Genomic DNA, 21,275 nt, shown 5'->3' with positions numbered 1-21,275 from the left:
AGATATGATATGGGGGAAGTCGTATAAACAAAGGATATGCTGCCCAATTTTCTCTAGCTTTAGTCAAGTATGCTGAGCTATCGATTTTCTAATGTTAGTATAACTCTAATGAAGGTAGAAACGTGAGCATTGAAAGAGAACGTTCAAGCGATAGAATAGTTGAAAAAAAAGGTATGTAAAGCTAACCCTTCTTTCAATAAGGCATGGTTCGTTGGCCATATATCTATTCTTTCATGAGCCTGTGATGTCCTCCAAATGATTCTATCTTTAAAGCCACTAAAGCGCACGATTCACGTTGTGTTACTATTCTATGAAATTCCTTATATGATGAGTGATCCTCTAAGGATAGATGTAATAAAACGATGATAGGAATGATGTCAAAGACGCTTATGAGCTCTTATGTATATATGTTATGTATGACTATTATGTAACCCCGAACTTATATGGCCGGGTATGATATGTACTGCGCGCGCACCACTGAAGATGGGTACGGATAACCCTAAGCGTTGGTAGGGCCAGGTATGTATAATCACCGAGCCTTGTCATGGCCGGGTATGTGAAACACCGATCCTTCAAGGTCGGGTATGCTATGAATATGAATATGTAAATGAATATGAATATGAATATGGGTATGAAATGTAAATGAGTACGGATACGAATACGGATATGGATATGGATGTATGTACACAATCACGCATTAGAAATGGAATGTCCCTATGAAAAGCAAGTAAGTGTTTATGACGATGGTTCTACTACCTCCCATCTTATGCTATCTCTTATGTTGTTTACTATGTTCCTATAACGATGTTGATCATGCTTTACATACTTAGTACATTCTTCGTACTGACGTCCTTTTGTTTGTGGACGCTGCGTCATGCCCGCAGGTGGCCACGGAGACAGGCTTGACCCATAGCTTTATTACTCAGGGACTACGTAGCGGAGCTCTATTTCATTCGGAGCTATAACTTTAGGTATCTATTCTTTTGTGTACATACTTATGGGCATGGTGGGGTCCTGTCCTGCCTATATGATGTGACATACTCTCCTTAGAGGGTCGTAGACAAGTGTATATGGTTAGATGTATTTGGCCTTGTTGGCCTATATTTTGAATATCATTTTGTTAGCCTTGCCGGCTTATGTACATTGTTGTGGGCATAGTTGTTGATGGTGATATAAATGTATTGTTGCCCAATGGAAATAGTATGATTGGTGGATAGAAAGCATGATTTAGCTATGTGGCTCACCTAGATGGAAATGTGTATGCACGTTAAGGGGTACCCGGGTGGGGTAGCACCGGGTGCCCGTCATGGCTCTCTGGTTGGGTCGTGACAAAAGTGGTATCAGAGCAGTTCTGTCCTAGGGTGTGTCTAGGAGCCGTGTCCAGTAGAGTCTTGGTTATGGGTGTGTTGCGTGCCACACTTATAGACAAGAGGCTGCGGGCATTTTAGGAATGAATGACTTTCTTTGTTCATAAGATCGTGCGATAGAGCTATGATATAAGAACTTCTTTTCCTTAACCGTGTGTTATGTATTTCAGAGATGCCTGTAAAGAGAATGGCTACGGCAGCCCAAAAGGGCAAGACAGTGGCAGAAAAGCGGGCTGGAAGAACACTGCCAACAGTTGTAGAGGAAAGTGAGTCCCAGAATGCGGCTCAATCTCGGTCTTCTCATTCAGTGCCTATTTCTGAGGAGCATGAGGGAGCCTCAGCCCCAGCTCCAGCACCTCTAGCTCCTCCACCGGTTGCTTCGGGCCAAGATGTAAAAAAGGCCATTCATTTGCTTACTCAGTTGGGGTCTGCCCAAACTCAGCGGCAAGGTACAGGGCAAGGTGATAGGTCTGTTAGTGCAAGGGCCCGTGATTTCTTGAATTTGAGGCAAGGAAGTATGAGGGATTTAGAGTATAGTCTCCGCTTCAATTCTTTGGCTAGGTATGCTTCAGTCATGGTAGCGGATATGGGTGACCGAGTGCACCAATTTGTGAGAGGCCTAGGGCCACATTTGATGGATAGGTGCTTGACTGCGTCCCTTCAGGACAACATGGATATTTCACGCATTCAAGCCCATGCCCAGAATTTAGAGGAAAGCCAACAACAACAAAGAAGTGAGCGTGAGCATGATAGACGGTATAACAAGAGGGCTAGATCTTCGGGTCCGATGAGAGAGTTTAGAGGCGGGCACATATAGCAATTTTCTAGGCATTCAGGCCATTCTATGACTAGTGCGCCTCCCCGGTTTACAGGCCAGAGATTTGATAAATCTAATCATTCCGGGCCGTGTTAGAGCTTTTCGGGATCTCAGTTTAGGAGTGATTTGGGTCAGGCGAGGCCACCCGTGCCACAATGTTCCCAGTGTGGGAAGCTACATTGGGGCCAGTGCCGATTAGGTTCAGAGATTTGCTATTCATGTGGTCAGCCAGGCCATATTATGCGTGATTGTCCCTCAGTTGGTGGTAGAGGTAGGACCTAGCCTTCAGGATCGGTAGCCGGATCTTTATCATCTATACGCCCTATGGGGCTAGGTTCACATGCGCCAGTTGGCCATGGTAGAGGCAGAGGGAGAGTCCCCACTTCTAGGGGTCCTCAGCACCGTATTTATGCTTTGGCTGGATGCCAAGATCTCGAGTCTTCTCCTGATGTTGTCATAGGTATATTATTGGTATTTTCTCATGATGTATATGCTTTGATAGATCCGGGCTCCACATTGTCATATGTTGCTCTATATATTGCGGGTCGGTTTAGAGTCAAACCGGAGTCGATCAAACCTTTTGAGGTGTCTACACCCGTTGGTGAATCGGTAATAGCTAGCCGAGTATATAGAAATTGTGTAGTTGTGATTTGTGACCATCTTACTGTGGTTGACTTACATGAGTTAAAAATGGTGGATTTTGATGTTATTATGGGCATGGATTGGTTGGCTTCTTGCTATGCCAATGTTGATTATAGAATGAAAATGGTTCGTTTCCAATTTCCGGGGGACCAGTTTTAGAATGGAAAGGGAATACTGTGTCACCAAAAGGTAGGTTTATTTCCTATCTAAAGGCAAGGAAGATGATCACAAAAGGTTGCATTTATCATCTAGTTCGGGTTCAAGATGTAGAAGCTGAACCACCAACTCTTCAGTCAGTTCCCGTAGTCAATGAGTTTCCGGATGTATTCTCGGAAGAACTTCCAGGCCTTCCTCCAGAAAGAGAGATTGATTTTGCTATTGATGTATTGCCGGACACCAAGCCTATATCTATTCCACCTTACAGAATGGCTCCCGCAGAATTGAAAGAATTGAAGGAGCAATTGAAGGACTTGTTTGAGAAAGGCTTTATTAGACCTAGTTCTTCTCCGTGGGGAGCACCCGTATTGTTTGTCCGGAAGAAAGATGGCTCCTTGCGGATGTGTATTAACTATCGGCAACTGAATAAGGTGATGATTAAGAATAAATATCCTCTTCCGAGGATTGATGACTGAGAGTTAGGGAGAAAGATGTCCCTAAGACAGCCTTCAGAACAAGATATGGCCATTTTGATTTTCGGGTGATGCCATTCGGGCTAACTAATGCACCGGCAGTCTTTATGGATTTGATGAACAATGTGTTAAGGCCCTTCCGAGATTTATTTGTGATTGTATTCATCGATGATATCTTGGTGTATTCTAGGTCTGAGGCAGAACATACAGATCATTTGCGTACTGTTCTTAGAGTTCTTCAAACTCGAGAGTTATTCGCTAAATTTTCTAAGTGTGAGTTTTGGTTGAACTCAGTGACATTTCTGGGGCACATTGTTTCAGCTGATGGTATTGGGGTAGATAGCCAAAAGATTGAGGCCGTGAAGACTTGGCCAAGGCCCACGACTCCTACGGAGGTTCGTAGTTTTCTGGGCTTAGCAGGTTATTACAGGAGATTTGTAAAAGGATTTTCTTCTATTTCTGCACCACTCACAAAGCTGACCCAGAAATCAGCGAAGTTTGAATGGAAAGATGCTTGTGAACGTAGTTACCAAGAGCTAAAGGATAGATTAACTTCTGCCCCAGTCCTGACACTTCCAGAGGGATTGGAAGGTTATGTTGTTTATTGCGATTCTTCAAGCATTGAGCTAGGCTGTGTGTTGATGCAACATGGTAAGGTGATTGCGTATGCTTCAAGGCAATTACGAAAACATGAGAAAACTTATCCAACCCATGATCTTGAATTGGCTGCAGTGATTCATGCACTAAAGATGTGGAGACATTATTTGTATGGTGTCCATGTGGATATTTATACAGATCATAAGAGCCTTCAGTATATCTTCAAGCAGAAAGAGTTGAATTTGCGGCAACGGCGATGGTTGGAATTGCTAAAGGATTATGATGTTGATATCCTACATCACCTCGGAAAGGCAAATATTGTGGCTGATCCTCTTAGCCGTAGATCTATGGGAAGCTTGTGTGATATTTGGCCAGAGAAAAGAGAAATGGCTCTGAGCTCCAGCAGTTAGCTATCCTAGGAGTCCAAGTAGTGGAGTCAGGTAACCTGGGATTTACCATTCAGATTTCATCAGTCTCGTTGCTAGTAGTGGAGGTGAAAGAGCGACAATACAAAGATCCCATGCTAATTCATTACAGAGATACCCTCTCTCAAGAAGAGAAGTCATCATTTGAGGTCTCAGGAAACAGAGTTCTCCGATGCCGAGGCAGATTATGTGTTCCTGATGTGGCAGGATTACGCCACCAAATATTGAGAGAAGCCCATTGCTCCTGTTATTCTGTTTATCCCGGAGCAACGAAAATGAATCATGATCTTAAATCTATATATTGGTGGAATGGGATGAAGAAGGATGTAGCGGAATTTGTAGTTCAATTTCCTAACTATCAACAAGTGAAAATCAAACACCAAAAGCCGGCGGATTGTTGCAAGCTATAGAAATTCCAACTTGGAAGTAGGAAGTAATTAACATGGACTTCATTACGGCTTACCCCGTTCTCGATGAAAGTATGACTCTATATGGGTGATTGTGGATAGGCTCATGAAGTCAGCTCATTTCTTACCAGTCAGAACTACATATGTGGCAGAAGATTATGCAAAGCTTTATGTTAGAGAGATAGTGTGACTTCACGATGTTCCAGTATCTATTATCTCTGATAGAGGAACTCAGTTTACAGCCAATTTTTGGAAGTCCTTCCAATAGGGTTTGGGGACTCATATGAGCCTTAGCACGGCATTTCATCCGCAGACTGACGGACAAGCTGAACCTACCATTTAGACTCTCGAGGATATGCTACGGGCATGTATGATGGATTTTGGAGGTAATTGGGGTGATCACTTACCAATTATTGAATTTGCTTATAATAATAGTTATCATTCTAGCATCCAAATGACACCGTATGAGGCTTTATATGGGCGAAAGTGTAGATCCTCAATTGGGTGGTTCAAAGTAGGAGAGACTAAATTGATAGGGCCAGACTTGGTCCAGCAAGCCATAGATAAAGTTAAGCTCATAGAGGATCAGTTATTAGTAGCCCAAAGTAGTCAAAAGTCCTATGCGGATAATCGTCGAAGTGTAAGAAACTCATTAAAGCTCATCCAAGACAAGAAATCCAAGTGGACGTGGAACTAGGGTTTTGCTCAAGTGAAGTGTTTACACTCAAGGTCCATTCCCACACCATCTAAGGTAAGTTTTATGGTATTTCCATGTTATTTAAGGTATTGAGAGGTTGAAAGACTTGGATTGTAGAAGGAGATAGGAAATGGGTCATTAATGTGAGAATAATGATATTTTTGAGTAATAGCTTGGATTGAGTCATGATCTTGATATGTAGTGATTATGATTATGTTATAAATGACATTAAGAACATGGGATAAACATTGGGTGAAAGTAATAGTGTGCTATAACCATGGATATGGATGATTCGAACTGAATTGAGAAATATGGATAATGTATGTGAATAAAGACTATTGTTATGATGTTGTGAATGTTATTATTGATATTTGGGAGTTGAGATATGATATGGGGGAAGTCGTATAAACAAAGGATATGCGGCCCAATTTTCTCTAGCTTTAGTCAAGTATGCTGAGCTATCGATTTTCTAATGTTAGTATAACTCTAATGAAGGTAGAAACGTGAGCATTGAAGGAGAACGTTCAAGCGATAGAATAGTTGAACAAAAGAGTATGTAAAGCTAACCCTTCTTTCAATAAGGCATGGTTCGTTGGCCATATATCTATTCTTTCATGAGCCTATGATGTCCTCCAAATGATTCTATCTTTAAAGCCACTAAAGCGCACAACTCACGTTGTGTGACGATTCTATGAAATTCCTTATATAATGAGTGATCCTCTAAGGATAGATGTAATAAAATGATGCTAGTAATGATGTAAAATACGCTTATGAGCTCTTATGTATATATGTTATGTATAACTATTATGTAACCCCGAGCTTATATGGCCGGGCATGATATGTACTGCGCGCGCACCACTGTAGATGGGTACGGATAAACCTGAGCCTTGGTAGGGCCAGGTATGTATAATCACCGAGCCTTGTCATGGCCGGGTATGTGAAACACCGATCCTTCATGGTCGGGTATGCTATGAATATGAATATGAATATGTAAATGAATACGAATACGATTATGAATATGAATATGGGCATGAATTGTAAATGAGTACGGATACGAATACGGATACGGATATGGATGTATGTACACAATCACGCATTAGAAATGGAATGTCCCTATGAAAAGCAAGTAAGTGTTTATGACGATGGTTCTACTACCTCCCATCTTATGCTATCTCTTATGTTGTTTACTATGATCCTATAATGATGTTGATCATGCTTTACATACTTAGTTCATTATTCGTACTGACGTCCTTTTGTTTGTAGACGCTGCGTCATGCCCGCAGGTGGCCAAGGAGACAGGCTTGACCCATAGTTTTATTACTCAGGGACTACGTAGCAGAGCTCCATTTCATTCGGAGCTACAGCTTTTGGTATCTATTCTTTTGTGTACATACTTATGGGCATGGCGGGATCCTGTCCCGCCTATATGATATGACATACTCTCCCTAGAGGGTCGTAGACATGTGTATATAGTTAGATGTATTTGGCCTTGTCGGCCTATATTTTGAATATCATTTTGTTAGCCTCGCCGGCTTATGTACATTGTTGTGGGAATAGTTGTCGATGGTGATATAAATGTATTGTTGCCCAATGGAAATAGTATGATTGGTGGATAGAAAGCATGATTTAGCTATGTGGCTCACCTAGATATAAATATGTACGCACGTTAAGGGGTGCCTGGGTGGGGTAGCACGGGTACCTGTCGTGGCTCTCCGGTTGGGTCGTGACAAAGAAGTATTGACAATCGAAAACGACTTAACCGAGCCCTATTCAGGATGGAGATTGTTATTCGATAGAGCAGTAAATTACAAAGGTTCAAGGATCGGAGTGGTCTTAATATCATAAATTGGGAAACATTACCCGGTGGCCACAAAACTCAAAATTTGACGCACCAACAACATAGCAGAATACGAAGCCTGCATTTTAGGCCTCAGAATGGCGTTGGATATGGATATTCATGAATTGTTGGTCATAGGTGACTCGGATTTGTTGATCCATCAAGTACAAGGCGAATGGGCCACAAAGAATGCTAAGGTCTTACCTTATGTAACACTCGCACAAAGTTTGTGTAAGAAATTCAAGAAGATAGAATTCAACCACATGCCGAGAGCTCAGAACAAGTTTGCCGATGCTTTGGCCACCACAAAGTCGATGATTCAGCATCCTGAAAGAAGTCACATTGACCCGCTGGAAATAAGCCTAAGAGCAGAGCATTCCTATTATTCTCATGTAGAGGCAGAACCCGACGTGAAACCATGGTACAATGACATCAAGCTATATCTGGAGAACGGAGAGTATCTCGACAATACCACAAGAAACCAAAGGAAAACCATTCTGAGAATGGCCAATGGGTTTTCCTAAACAAGGAGATTCTCTACAAAAAGACGCCGCATCTAGGTTTGCTCCGATTTGTGGATGCTACAGAAGCCACGAAACTGCTAAAAAAGTACATGCTGGAACCTGCGGGCCCCATATGAACGGCTTCGTTCTAGCCAAGAAAATCCTTTGAGCAGGTTATTACTGGATGGCGATAGAAGGTGCTTGCTGCAAATTTCTACAAAGGTGTCATCAATGCCAAATCCATAGAGATCTAATTTGAGTCTCGCCGAGTGAACTCAATGTTATGAGCTCACCATGGCCGTTCATTGCCAGGGGCATGGACGTCATCAGACCTATCGATCCTGCCACCTTGAATGGACATCGATTCATTCTGGTTGCTATAGATTACTTCACCAAAGAGGCGAAAGCCACATCGCAAAAATCGGTGACAATGAAAGTGGTGGGTGACTTTGTGCGAAACAACATAATATGCCTTTTCAGCATATCGGAGCCCGTCATAACGAATAATGGAACGAATCATAATAGTCACTTGATAAAGGATATCTGCGAACTGTTCCGAATCAATCATCGGAATTCAACGACCTATTGGTTGCAAATGAATGAAGTTGTAGAAGCTGCTAGAAGAACATCAAAAGGATATTAAGGAAGATGATAGACAACTACAAATGCTGGCACGAACAATTGCCTTATGCTTTGTTGGGATACTGTACTACAACCTGAAGTTCAACAGGGGCAACCCCTTAATTGCTTGTTTATGGTACTGAAGCAGTCATACCTGCCGAAGTCAAAATGCTATCATTGAGAATCATTCAAGAAGCAGAGCTGGACAATGCAGAGTGGGTCCGGAACCGATACGAGCAACTGGCTCTAATCGATGAAAAGAGAATGGTAGCCGTATGTCATGGCCAACTATACCAACAAAGGATGGCACGCGCCTTCAACAAACGAGTCAGAACTTGACTTATTCAGATAGGTCAGATGGTACTCAAGAGGGTATTTCCACATCAAGACGAGTATAAAGGGATTCACTCCCAATTGGCAATGTCCATACATAGTCCGCAAAGTACTCCCCGTCAACTCATATCCAATCAAGCGGTATTACGCATGAAGACACGCTTTTTTAGTTGTATTAGTTAGTTATTTGTTGTAATAGTTATTTCTTTTCTTGTAATCGTTTGTAATAAATAGAAAAACCAAATGATTTCCTTGTAATATGAAATATGCAAATGACCTGACTTCCCCACAGTGGGATACGTAGGCAGTCCGTTTGGGACCCCGTCGCATTATTAGTAAACAACCCAAACTCTATTACTTTATTTCCGAACTATGCTCGACCTGATTCCTACCGCAGCAGGATACATAGGCGCTCTTTGAGCTCAGTCGTACCAAACAAAAAACCCAAGAAACCCTTAGGAAGCCTCAGACGAGATTTCGAAGAGAGATTGTAATCGTTAAAAGAACTTACCCAGCATACCTAACTGGGGTAAAATTGACCTCAAAATTCCCTCAACAAGTCTGGCCCGAGAGTCAGCCGGCCGAGAGTCTCAAACTGGTGCAGAAATTTTATGAGGATCTCAAAATTTACTACATCAAGGTTCAACGCGAGAGTCAGCCTGCCCAGAGTCTCAAACTGGCGCATAAATTTTGAGAAGATCTCAAAATTTCATCCTTCAAAAAAGATAACCAACTCAACACCCTGAACTAGGGCAGATATTTTGAAAGGATCTCAAAATTTCCTTCATCAAGGTTCAACGCGAGAGTCAGCCGACCCAGAGTCTCAAATTGGGGAAATTGTTTTGAGAAGATCTCAAAATTTCTTCCTTCAAAAAAGATAACCGACTCAACCCCCTAAACTGTAGCAGAAATTTTGAGAGCCTACATCAAGGTTCAACGCGAGGGCTCACCAGAGCAAGATTCAAACTGGGGCAGAATTTTGGAGAAGATCTCAAAATTTTTGCCCAAAATAGTTGAAGCTTCAGTTGTCAAACGCAGCAAAGAAGGGATGATCCTCACCCAGATGCATCTGTCACGACAACTAAAACAACTTTTCAAAAATTATGTCCTTGCATAAAATGAACTTGAAACAATTTATGATCAGCAATTTATAAAAAAATTGATTTATGAAAATGATTTTAGATAAATTCATCATTTTTGGATACCGAATCTGAGAGGATCAGACTCAAGAAAAGTAAACCAAGATGACGAGGCCAAGACATAGCTGAAGACAACAACATGGATCAATTTTATAGGAAACTAACATTTTTCTGATGCAGGTCTCCAATGTCGTCAGGAGGACAACCCCTTTTTGCTAACTCTGTCCTATTTAGGTGAAAGATAAATTTTCCAAACAAGATCAGAGCCACAACCAAGAGAAATGGGTTACAACGACCAAAATGCCATCAGGGCAAATATCAGGCCATGAGGGTCACGACATAACAAACGGCACATCTGACTGAGAGGGTCTTAGCTAATATGAAGGACGAAAGAAAGACGATTTAGCCGAAGGGGCCATATTTTTAAATAGAATTTGCTTGAGGGCCATTCATTCATACAAACATGCTGCGAGGGCCATTCATATCAAACTGCTGCGAGGGCTATTCATACAAACACTGCCGCAAGGGCTATTCATACAAACATTGCCGCGAGGGCCATTCATATCAAAGTGTCGTGAGGGCCATTCATTCATACAAACATGCCGCGAGGGCTATTCAAAACTAACTTCCGCGAGGGCCATTCATACAAACACTGCCGCAAGGGCCATTCATACAAACACTGTCGTGAGGGCCATTCATATCAAATTGCCGTGAGGGCCATTCATTCATACAAACATGCCGCGAGGGCCATTCATATTAAACTTCCATGAGGGCCGTTCATATCAAACTACCATGAGGGTCATTCATACAAACATTGCCATGAGGGTCATTCATACAAACACTGCCGCGAGGGCCATTCATATCAAACTGCCGTGAGGTCCATTCATACAAATACTGCTGCGACAGACATTCATATCAAACTGCCGTGAGGGCCATTCATATCAAAATGCCATGAGGGTCATTCATACAAAGATTACTGTGAGGGCCATTCATATAAACTGCCGCGAGGGCCATTCTTACAATTTTTTCAAGAAGGCCATGAAAACCACACAGAGTGGTAAAAGACAAAGACGTAGGGCCAAGATAGTCATTTAAATTAAAACAACGCCAAGAAGGTTGCAATTCAAATGACAATACCAAGGATGTCTAATCAAAAGCACACCAAGATGATGAAAAGCAGAAACAGGACCAAGAGGTCCACCACAATGTTACCCAGTAGATGAAAACAAGTTAGCAGCCGCCAAAGAGAGGAGCAGGCTAATCAAACCAAATTCAGACGCATGCGGAGAAAACGTGGAACTTTTTCTTACGCAGTCGGTCGAGATAGGGCGCCCATGAAAGTCAAGCTCTCCGGCCAGGAATTGAAAGATCGCTCCACCCCATGCTCAGCCATATAAAATTTGTTTACTTACTTTGCTAGTTTTTCTTTTAAATTTCCTGAAACTGGTCGGGCACACACCGGTACACATAAAGGCATTCCCACATAAGGGATACCCTTTTCTTCCTATCGAGTCAAACTACAACTGACTTGATTCTCAAAACTAGGGATATGTAGGAGGACTCACTACCAGAGAGTTTGTCACACTCCAACATATCACTCGGGTTTTCTCAGTTTTGACATTGGGAAATGCGAAAATGTGTTTAAATTTTAATTCAGAAGTCTAATGGAGTAGAACTATACATGGCCAGAATTATCATGTAACCCTGAGATATGTAGGAAACCTAGAGACCATGGTCCGGCCATATATTTGAAAATTGTATCAAAAAGAGAGGTATTTTGAAATTGGTCAATAAAAAATCAGGTTTGTCAACTTTCGATGATCACCGAAGGGGCAGTTGTTGACACCTAATTTTTGACCTCCAATAATTTATTTTAATTTTCAAACGGAGTGAAATATGTATTTTTTATAAATCAAAATGATTTTACAAAATTATTGCGATAATATTTTGCCATGTCATTTGGAAAAATAACTTCAAATATATATTGTAAGAAATTTAAAAATAATTTACACATTTAACTATTAATATTAAAATATTCGTCAGGATTAATCAGGAAATGAATCAAACAATTATCCAATTAATTGATTAAATTGACAAGTATTTTACTCAGTTTAATTCAAGAAATTTGATTAATTAAAGAATTGCAAATGCAATTCCTTAAATTAATCATATTTAATTGCTCAGTTGTGATTATATTTAAAAATTGCTCATCATTTGCCAATTACAGCTGTAATTGAAATAATCAATTATTAGTTAATTGTGGTCTTAATTGAAACAATCAATTTCATGATTTAAAATCAATAGGGCCATATTTACAATTTAAAGTCCTTTTGTACACTTATCCATGTCATTTAGTTTAATTAATTAGTTGATTAATTTTAATTTGGCCACGATTGAAATGTTAAATAAATGGACACTCTTAATCTTAGCTACGGATTAAAATTTATTCATTTTACCCTTTGCTACACTTATGTATATACATGGATATACATGAATATACATTTGTATACATGTATATCGCATGTATATACGTATACATAAAGGCGCCTTTTTTAATTTTTTTTTTTTGCATGAAAACCACCAAACCAAGTTTGGCAGTGTTTTATTAAAAATAGTAAGTTTTCTGTACAATAGTGTAAAGAAAGAAAAAGAAAATAAAAACAAATGAAAACAATCCTAATAAAAGAAAAAAGTACTGAAATGTAAACTACATCCAAAGACTGTATGGAAGCTAATCTACTGCAGATCCTGTGGCCTTGCCTTGATACCATCTCAAACACGCCTTTTTTTTAAATGTACCGAGCCCAGGCCAAATGCCAAAACCCGACCCATTTTTAATTATTCTTGACAAACATATATGCAAGGTATATTGCCAAACGACCCCTATCCACTCTTGACTTGAAGAGTAAGGGTTTCTTTTATAGAAACCCTAGCCGCCGCGATCCTCGTTCTCTTTCGTATGTCATCATTGCCGAGAATGGCAAAGTTGCAGTGTACAATCGCCTTTACAGGTGTTGTACCACCATTTCGAGCAAAGCATTAATTGCTTCATGCCTGTTTCCACCGAGTCACGATCCAAACGAGGTATAACCCCTCTTCTCTCTTACTTTTATGCGATTCATGGTCAAACAAGGATGAATCCCTTAATGGGTTTTGTCTTAGCCTATTTTGAATCATGGATTTTCATTGGTTCGCAAAGAACCGAACGGATTGACCTAATTTGGGTCAAATCTGACCCTCTATATGTTTATTTGTTTGAATCCTAGCCATTGAATGCTGTTTTGAGGGAGCAATTCTAAGAATTTGCCATAGTTCCACGTCGAATTTGGTTTAGGTTTTACATTTTTGGGTTTTTATATAAAGAACCCCCAATTCTCACTTTGCATACACCGAATATCAGATATATTCACACAAAACTTGATACTAGGTTTTTTGACAAGTGACCGACCTTTGAATTGGACTCGTGTTTAAATTTTTCTTAGTGTTCGAGCAAAATTCTAATCTTATTTTATTTTTCCTTTGTGATTGAATTTTGGGTTGAGGATTAGAAGATTTAAATTTCAATCTCAACAAGGGCTGCACTCGAAAAAGGCAAGTAATCCTTCTTTAGTTAGTTTAATTTCAGTTTTTTTTAGTTTAGTAGTTTAATAACATTTTTATGTTCATGTATGTTTGTGTTTAGTTAGTTAGTTTTCAGTTTAATAGTTAATGATATTTATATGTTAATTTTCTAGTTTAGATTAGTTCTAGTAGTATTTATGTGTTCATATATGTTCATGTGGGGATGATTATGTTAATAATGTTTGGTTTTAACCTATTAGCATGTTTATAATAAAGGCCTGCTTTACTTAGCTACATGATATTGTTGATTTATAAGCATGACAAGTTTTTTTTTCTTTTTTTTTCTTTTTCTTTTTTGTCTATACTAAGGATGAATGATAGCCTGAATGTAAGGTGTTAGGGTAAATAACCATCATATTAACTGTTGTTGTTTGCTAGAATCAAGAAAGTTATTAGTATGAATGTCATGTTGGTTGTTTTACTTAAACTAGTCTGTACACTTGTAACATGTGATTGTATGGTGTCATGCTCCTTCAAAGTTAATGATACTAGTTGGGATTAGTCTTTTGTGTTAAAAAATGATAGTATAAGTCAGTCCTTAAGCCTGTTAACTCTTTTACTGTAAAAATGCATGCCTATGTTTTCACATTATTACCCTGTCTTATCGTGTTGTGGACCTGTGGTAATTATATTGTCTTCAATAGTCTTTATCATGTGTTAGTAGTATGTTGAGAAGCCAAGTTGGGGTTTAGGTGTGCATATAGGGATTTGAATCTAAAACATGGATTTGATATTTTGAGGACATTTAATGTTACAGTTTGCAAGTATTCATATGTTCTCATCTGCCACATCTTATCATTTGTTTGTATGGAACATTAGATATCTGATTTGGTCAGGTGTCTAACTATGTAATTACGCTAATGGTTCATAAAGATTTAGATTTAACTAGACATTCAAATGAGTTCCTGTTAGTTGAATAAGGTTTTTTCTTTACATGAAAAGAAACTTGAAGTAATATTTGGGCTTGACATGCTTATTTTAATCTGTTTTTCACCTAGCTGTTGACAGTAAGTTGATAAGTTCTATCTCCTTAATGAGCATTCTGTATTGATTTCTTTATGTTATCTTGAAATCTTATGATCACGAGACACTAGTGATAGTCTAAGCTACTTCTTATGTGTTCTTTTTAGCCATTTTTGCACCTGTTAGGATAGTCTTTAAGTTGTTAAAGTCTAAAGACATGTTTTAGTATGCCAAGATGATTGGTTATGCACTTTTTTTTTCCTGTCTTTGTGGTTGTGTCCTGCCTATTTTAGTTTAAGTATGCCAACATGTGTCCCTGTATGATTTCAAATTACTCCATTTTAAGGGAAAATGAGTCTTTTTTGTTGGAATATTTGTCTGAAAAATCCAAGGATAGCATGATCCCCTCCCCCTTATCCTCCTTGACATGTCTATAGTTCTGCTTAAGTGATGTCATGTTGGTCTTATTTGGTGAGGAGGTTATCTTTTGGCTGCTCCTACTCTAGAGTAACATAAGTGTTGTTGATCTTGACTCACAAAATTGTGAAAGTCCGCATCTATGATATTGGAATTGACACAAATATGTGTGTAAGTCGAATAGATGTCAAATGTGATCCATGTGCAATAGTATATGTTCAGCATACTATATTTCATGTCTATTTTATCCGTTACTTCATTCTGTGTTGTTTGCTGAGTGGTATATCATTAAGTTGGACATGTGCTCTTTGATTTGTCTTGTCTACTGTGTGATAAGACTTTGGGCCTATTTTATTTTGTTTTCCCTTATTAGGCTTGCTACCTTTATCTGATTTTGAATTTGGGCCTATTATTTTGTGAACTTGCATTTTTGGGTTTGCTTCTTTGCTATTTCTGTCTATTTGGGAACTTTATGTTTAGTTTGTCTCTATTTCATTGGATACCGTGTATATATACTTAGTATACGCATAGGAATACATAGTTTATATGTGTATGTATTTATATTTAGATGCTTCATTAACGTGTTGATTAAGTTTATATACCCTCTAACTGCATTTCCCATTTTCCCCTCTTTGTTTTTCCATGGGAACCCATATGAGTCCCTTGGGCACTTTATCGCATGAAACCAGTGTTGGGCCAAAGGCCTAACAACATTTTATTCTATCGAGTCCGTCCGAATGAAGATTTTTGAAGGCCCAACCATCGGTGAAAATGGTCAACTGGTGGGCTTAGGTAGGCCCACCAGCCTAACTTTCCTTTTCCTCTCTTCATATTTATAAATTTGTTGTGTATGTAAACAACTTGATATACATTTTGGATCCCAAATGCAATTAGAAATTAGGAAAAACTCATGTAAGTTACACCCCGTATCTTCGAAGAGCACTTATCAAATTTGAAACATAAGTACGTTGAGTTAGAGTTAAGTAAAACCACTTTGGAATATAAGGAGCAAGAATTATTAAGTATATGTAATGAGTGAAAGATGTATATAAGGTATACTGGAAGGTTTTACAAGGAAATGAGTGGAAGAAATGGAGTAGTACGACTTTGGAGAAAGGATGGGTAAAGTTTCGTGTGAAGATTTTGGTCCAACTTGAGGGATGAATATCTCTTAGCATATGAAGTGTTTTAAGGTGTTTCACAAGCCTAAAATGAAGTTCGTCGAGTCTAGTTTGCAACGCAACACACCGCTCATCGATAGGACATCGGAGTAGAGAATTATGGACATTACAAGTTCGGCTGACAAAGCAGAAACGCGTGCTACAGTATTGCTACAGTACTGACTTGCTACAGTACTGCTACAGTGACCCACCCGAATTTGACCCCTATATAAACGGTAATAACCCCCTATTTCATATGATTTTGCCTAGAAAGTTCCAGAAAATTTGAAGAGGGAGTGAGGGAATAAAAAAGTGAGCAATTTTCAAGTAGCGGAGAGTTTAGGCACGGATAACGCATGGGTGTGATTCTAGAATTGTTCTGCGGTGGATTTTAGTGTGTATTCAAGGTGGAATCTTGAAGATATTATTGTTTGGACAGGAAAAAGGTATGAATCTTTCTCTTTTGGTGTTATTTAAGGCTTATTTACGAAGATAAAGTCGTTAAATAATTGTATAGTAAGTTGGTTAGTCATGGAAGTTGGAAAACAGCGTGTGGGCTGTTTTATGGCACATATTGGTGTTGGAAATGATGTTATTGATGTTGATATTGTTGTTGTTATTTTTGGTTGCTGGATTGTGATTTCGGGCTAGGCATATAAATAGGGGAGATGCTGCCCGAATTTTGGCAGATTCTAAAGGAGTTTGGTTTAAGGACTTGAGATAGGGATATGACAATAAGTCTAACGGTAGTATAATTTCTCTTGAGTGTAGATTTGCAAGTTCGGAAGAATAAGCGTTAATTCGTAGGAGATAAATTAGGTATGTTAACGCTATCCTTTCCTTCTTTTTGGCCTGATCTATGACAAGTGTGAAGCGTAATGATATCCATAATGAAGCCACTCCTAGATGTAGGATATCCTGAGTTCCTTGAATTCTTAATTCCCGAAGAAGCATCCATAAGTTGTACGATTTCATAATGTTTTCTAATTCTCGAAGGGGATGTTCATAAGGTTTTCTCTTTCCTGCGTTTTACATTTGATTTTTAAGTCTCGAAGGAGATAAAAGAAAAGGGGAAGAAGTTCCCATTTTTAAGAAAAGGGGAAGAAGTTCCCATTTTTAAGAAAAGGGAAGAAGTTCCCATTTTGAACTAAAAGTTGCTCCGAAGGGAGTCTTTTGATAGTTTTCAAAGATTTCCATGCATTTGCATATTTACATACATGCACGACATCATTTCATGTGGAAGGGGAAAAGGGATAAGGCGTTGTATACGCAAACCACCTGATCAGTTGGTATACGATGATTATGATGCCCGAAGGGGCTACGAGCAGGGAGAAGGCACGCATTATATATTTATATATATATATCCCGAAGGGGCCATTATGCTATTATGCCCGAAGGGGCTGCGAGCAGGGCGAAGACATGCATTATATATATATATATATATATATATATAGACATACTCATGCTACATCAAAAGTTCATATGCACATACATGTTTATCAGAGTTGGTTATAGGTACAGATTGAGTCCGTTACTCTTTTATCATCCGAGTCGAGATATATTGTTTCAGCTCTGCCTTGCATACTCGGTACATTGTTCGTACTAACGTCCCTTTGCCCGGGGGCGCTGCGTTTCATGCCACACAGGTATATACAGATGAGTAGAAGACATTGGCTATAGGATGTTCCCAGGCTATCAGCTGGATTGGTGAGCTCCATCTCAGTTCGGAGTGTTGCCCAGTCAGAGTACTTATGTTATGGTATCTCGTGTATGTTAGAGACTTTTGCAGACAGTGTCCTGTGGATAGTACGTTGAGATGTCGACAATTGTGTAAAGCGACCATATAGGTCGATGTTTTTTTATGCTTTATTTTTAAAGATTTTATTGTGAATAAAGGTTTTGTTTGAATTAACGATAAGGGAGAAATCCCTGATTTGACGAAAGAGTTTTACTGAAAAGTTTTTTTTATCTAACGGAAGCGTCATTTCGTAGATTAAAGGTTCACAAAAAGTTGTGACTCATGGATGGAATGGTAGTATGGCACTCAGCCGAGTAGGGTCTTGGGTGTCAGTTGCGGACCTCTAGTTTGGGTCGTGACAATGTAGTAGCTAAACATTTTTAAACACGATTCTCACTCACTTGTGCAACTGGAAAACTTTGAATATTTTGCAAAGTATGGAAACTGAAAAATGGCGATTTATATTGAGTTAAAGGGATTTTTGAAATCAAAATTGGATCACTTTGGGCCTTATGCCTCTTTGGAAACTAAAGGGATAAAATAGGTTGTTTGGGCCACAAGCCCACTTTCAAAAACTAAAGATATGGACTAATTTAAGCCTTTCAAACGAATTGGGTAGAAATGCATGTTGGGCTTAATTTGAGAACAACTTGGACTGATCAGAACAAAAGGGAGATTTTCAGAAAGATAAATGTAAGCAAATTTTTGAAAGACTCGTATAACTTAAGGTGTTTTTTAAACACTTTTTGGGTCAAAAGCCTAAACATTAAGGCAAACAAACAAGAAGAAACACACTTAGACCATCTTTGAGAAGCAAGTTGGCTTTGGTGATAGAATGTGGTTGACCAAATGAGCTCAAAGTGGACTAAAACAAAATAAATGAGTTTATTTTCTCTATTTATACTTATACAAACCTATGCTATTTTTACAAAAGAATAAATATTCCGTTTATTATATATATATATATATATATATATATATATATATATATATATATATATATATATATATATATATATAACTTATAAGGACTAAATCATGGAATTAGGACCAAGTTAGTAGGAACCCTACTTAAGAGAAATCTTAAGTGTGTTTTGGTCCGGAAATGAAGTGAATTAACCCCTTATAATATTTTCTCAAAACGAAACCCACACTTTCTAAAGAATATCTTGCCAAAAAACGGAGTTTTATGATTAGCATGACAAATATTTCAAGAAAGAAAACATTTTTTAATCACATTAATCACACATTGAAGCTCGTAGGTCAACCGTATTCTATGGATCCTTAACACTAGGATGTTTAAAACCTTCCCTAGGGAATCATCAGAACCCTTACCTCGAACTTTGGTTTAAAAGGATTTTTATCTTGTTTGATAAACCCTTTTTACCCGATTTTTCTAATTTTCCTTAGTAAATTAGGTGGCGACTCTAAAAAATATAAAATCCAGATAGAGTCCACAAGTTCTTAGCAGGTTTTATGCACCCGTGTAAAAGTGAACCGTAACGACTTAGTATATTTTGTACCTTCAGTATTTATGATATGACTTAGACTTACTATTGATTGTTCGTATAATTTATGTTGATACGTAAATTGATTAACTAAATGGTTTAAGGGGATGGTTCGCCCACCAAGTTGATTATTGTGGGTATTATCACGACTGTGATTTGGGTCGTGACAGCTATGTGGGAAGCCCAAGAGGATATGAAGTTCAAGTACCCGCATCTATTTGAAAAGGAAGCAGAAAATTTGAAGGTAAATAACCTTTACATTCAGACCTCATGCTATAATCTCTATACTTCGTATATTCAGTCAGTTCAGTAGTCTTTCAGTTTATTGTTTATTTAGTCAGTTCTGTAGTCATTCCGCTCAGCGCCAGTTCAGTTCAGTATCTCTTCACTTCAGTATTTATGTTCTCGCATATTTCCATCAGTCACGTTTATGATCCAGCATTAGCCATATTTATAGCCAGGACAATCATTCAAGAATAAATGATCCTAAGGGGGAGATAATGTAACACCTCGAGTCTTCGGGGTAATGCTTGACTCATACTATGAGAGTATAATAGAATCTAGAAGGTTAGCATGTTTTCGAGTAAGTTGCCAAGGGGCTTACTTCAAGCAACCATAACCCCTTGATTAGATGAGAATTTGGAAATGCCTCCTTAATGAAAGCTGTAGGCCGTTGAAAGAACTTTCCATCCATATAAGGATCAGGCCAAAAAGATCTCCGTACAAGCAGTTATGCATGTTACGAAAATGTTTCACAGAAGCCGACCCACTCTGCACGCACATGATGGCCATACGTCATAGAATGCAGCACGTGCCAGAGGCCTCTCTGAATCTCAAAGGGTCTACACTACGTGGGCCCAACATGTGTCACACGAATCTCTGAAAGTCAAAGCCCCTGTGCGACAGGCGTGCTGTACAGGAGTCCGGTTTCGAGTTATTTTTATGAATTTTGTATTTTCAACTTATATTTAAGGTTGGGGTTTATTTCCCAAACTCCCCCAAACTCGAAAAACACCCTAGAAAGAGATTGAACTCGTCTCAAGCTTTAACAACACTTCAATGTAAGTTTTAACAGTGATTCTAAGTTGATTTCAATTCCCCAATACCTTATTAAAATGATTAAACCCTTCAATTTCTTAGATAATCAATTGAGGCATCATCTTAGACGAAAAACTTTAGAATCCAAATTTAAGAGAATCGAATGTCAAAAAGGTAATATCTTCATCCTTTAATCGATTATAGTTTTGTATAGATGATTATAGGCTCTAAGTTCATGAGATATGAGTTGATGGGCTTGATAGAAAAGCATAAACAATTATAGGTTTGGGTTGTTAGTTGTTGATTGTTGGATCAGGGTGTTGTTTACCTATTGGGTAATGAATAATGATGTTAATAGTACCTATATGAGATGGGATGAAGAAACACCATTACTGAATGTTATGGTGCTTTATGCCCACAAGGTGTTTGATAAAATGTCTAGATGACCAAAACATGAGTATTATTACAAATAATGTTTCCCTTTGACATATATTGCAATAGATTAAAGTGGAAAAGGGTGACTAATGTCGTAGTATGCTTAAAGGACGGAATTGTGGTATGCAAGGCTAACTCTCTACGTGTGTGAATGTTTATGATTCTCCCCATGCCATATTCTTTTATGGTTATTATGAAATGCCTCAGAAATATAGTTAAGCCTGAATTTCATCAAGAGTTCCAGAACTCTTATTCTTTACGCGATAGTTTCGTAACTCGTTCATGATTGCCATTCCAAATGTCATGGACTTAGTACGTAATCAGTATAGATATCCCATGAGTCTCAATCATGAAAACATAGTATTCTTATGAACATTTGTT

The 21,275-nt window shown here is 38.7% G+C and overlaps 1 protein-coding gene across 1 annotated transcript; it reads left to right on the top strand.

Moving 5' to 3' along the window:
* Positions 1 to 7,516: 7,516 nt before the first annotated feature.
* On the top strand, positions 7,517 to 7,942 carry LOC132611884 (uncharacterized). The gene has a single exon (XM_060326244.1). The coding sequence runs from the start codon at positions 7,517 to 7,519 to the stop codon at positions 7,940 to 7,942; it is 426 nt and encodes a 141-aa protein (XP_060182227.1).
* The last annotated feature ends 13,333 nt before the right edge of the window (positions 7,943 to 21,275 follow it).

Source organism: Lycium barbarum, chromosome 9, assembly GCF_019175385.1.
Source record: "Lycium barbarum isolate Lr01 chromosome 9, ASM1917538v2, whole genome shotgun sequence".
NCBI classification, from domain to species: Eukaryota; Viridiplantae; Streptophyta; class Magnoliopsida; order Solanales; family Solanaceae; genus Lycium; species Lycium barbarum.
Note: the sequence above shows the minus strand (reverse complement) of the source record. Positions and strands in the feature narration are given on the sequence as shown.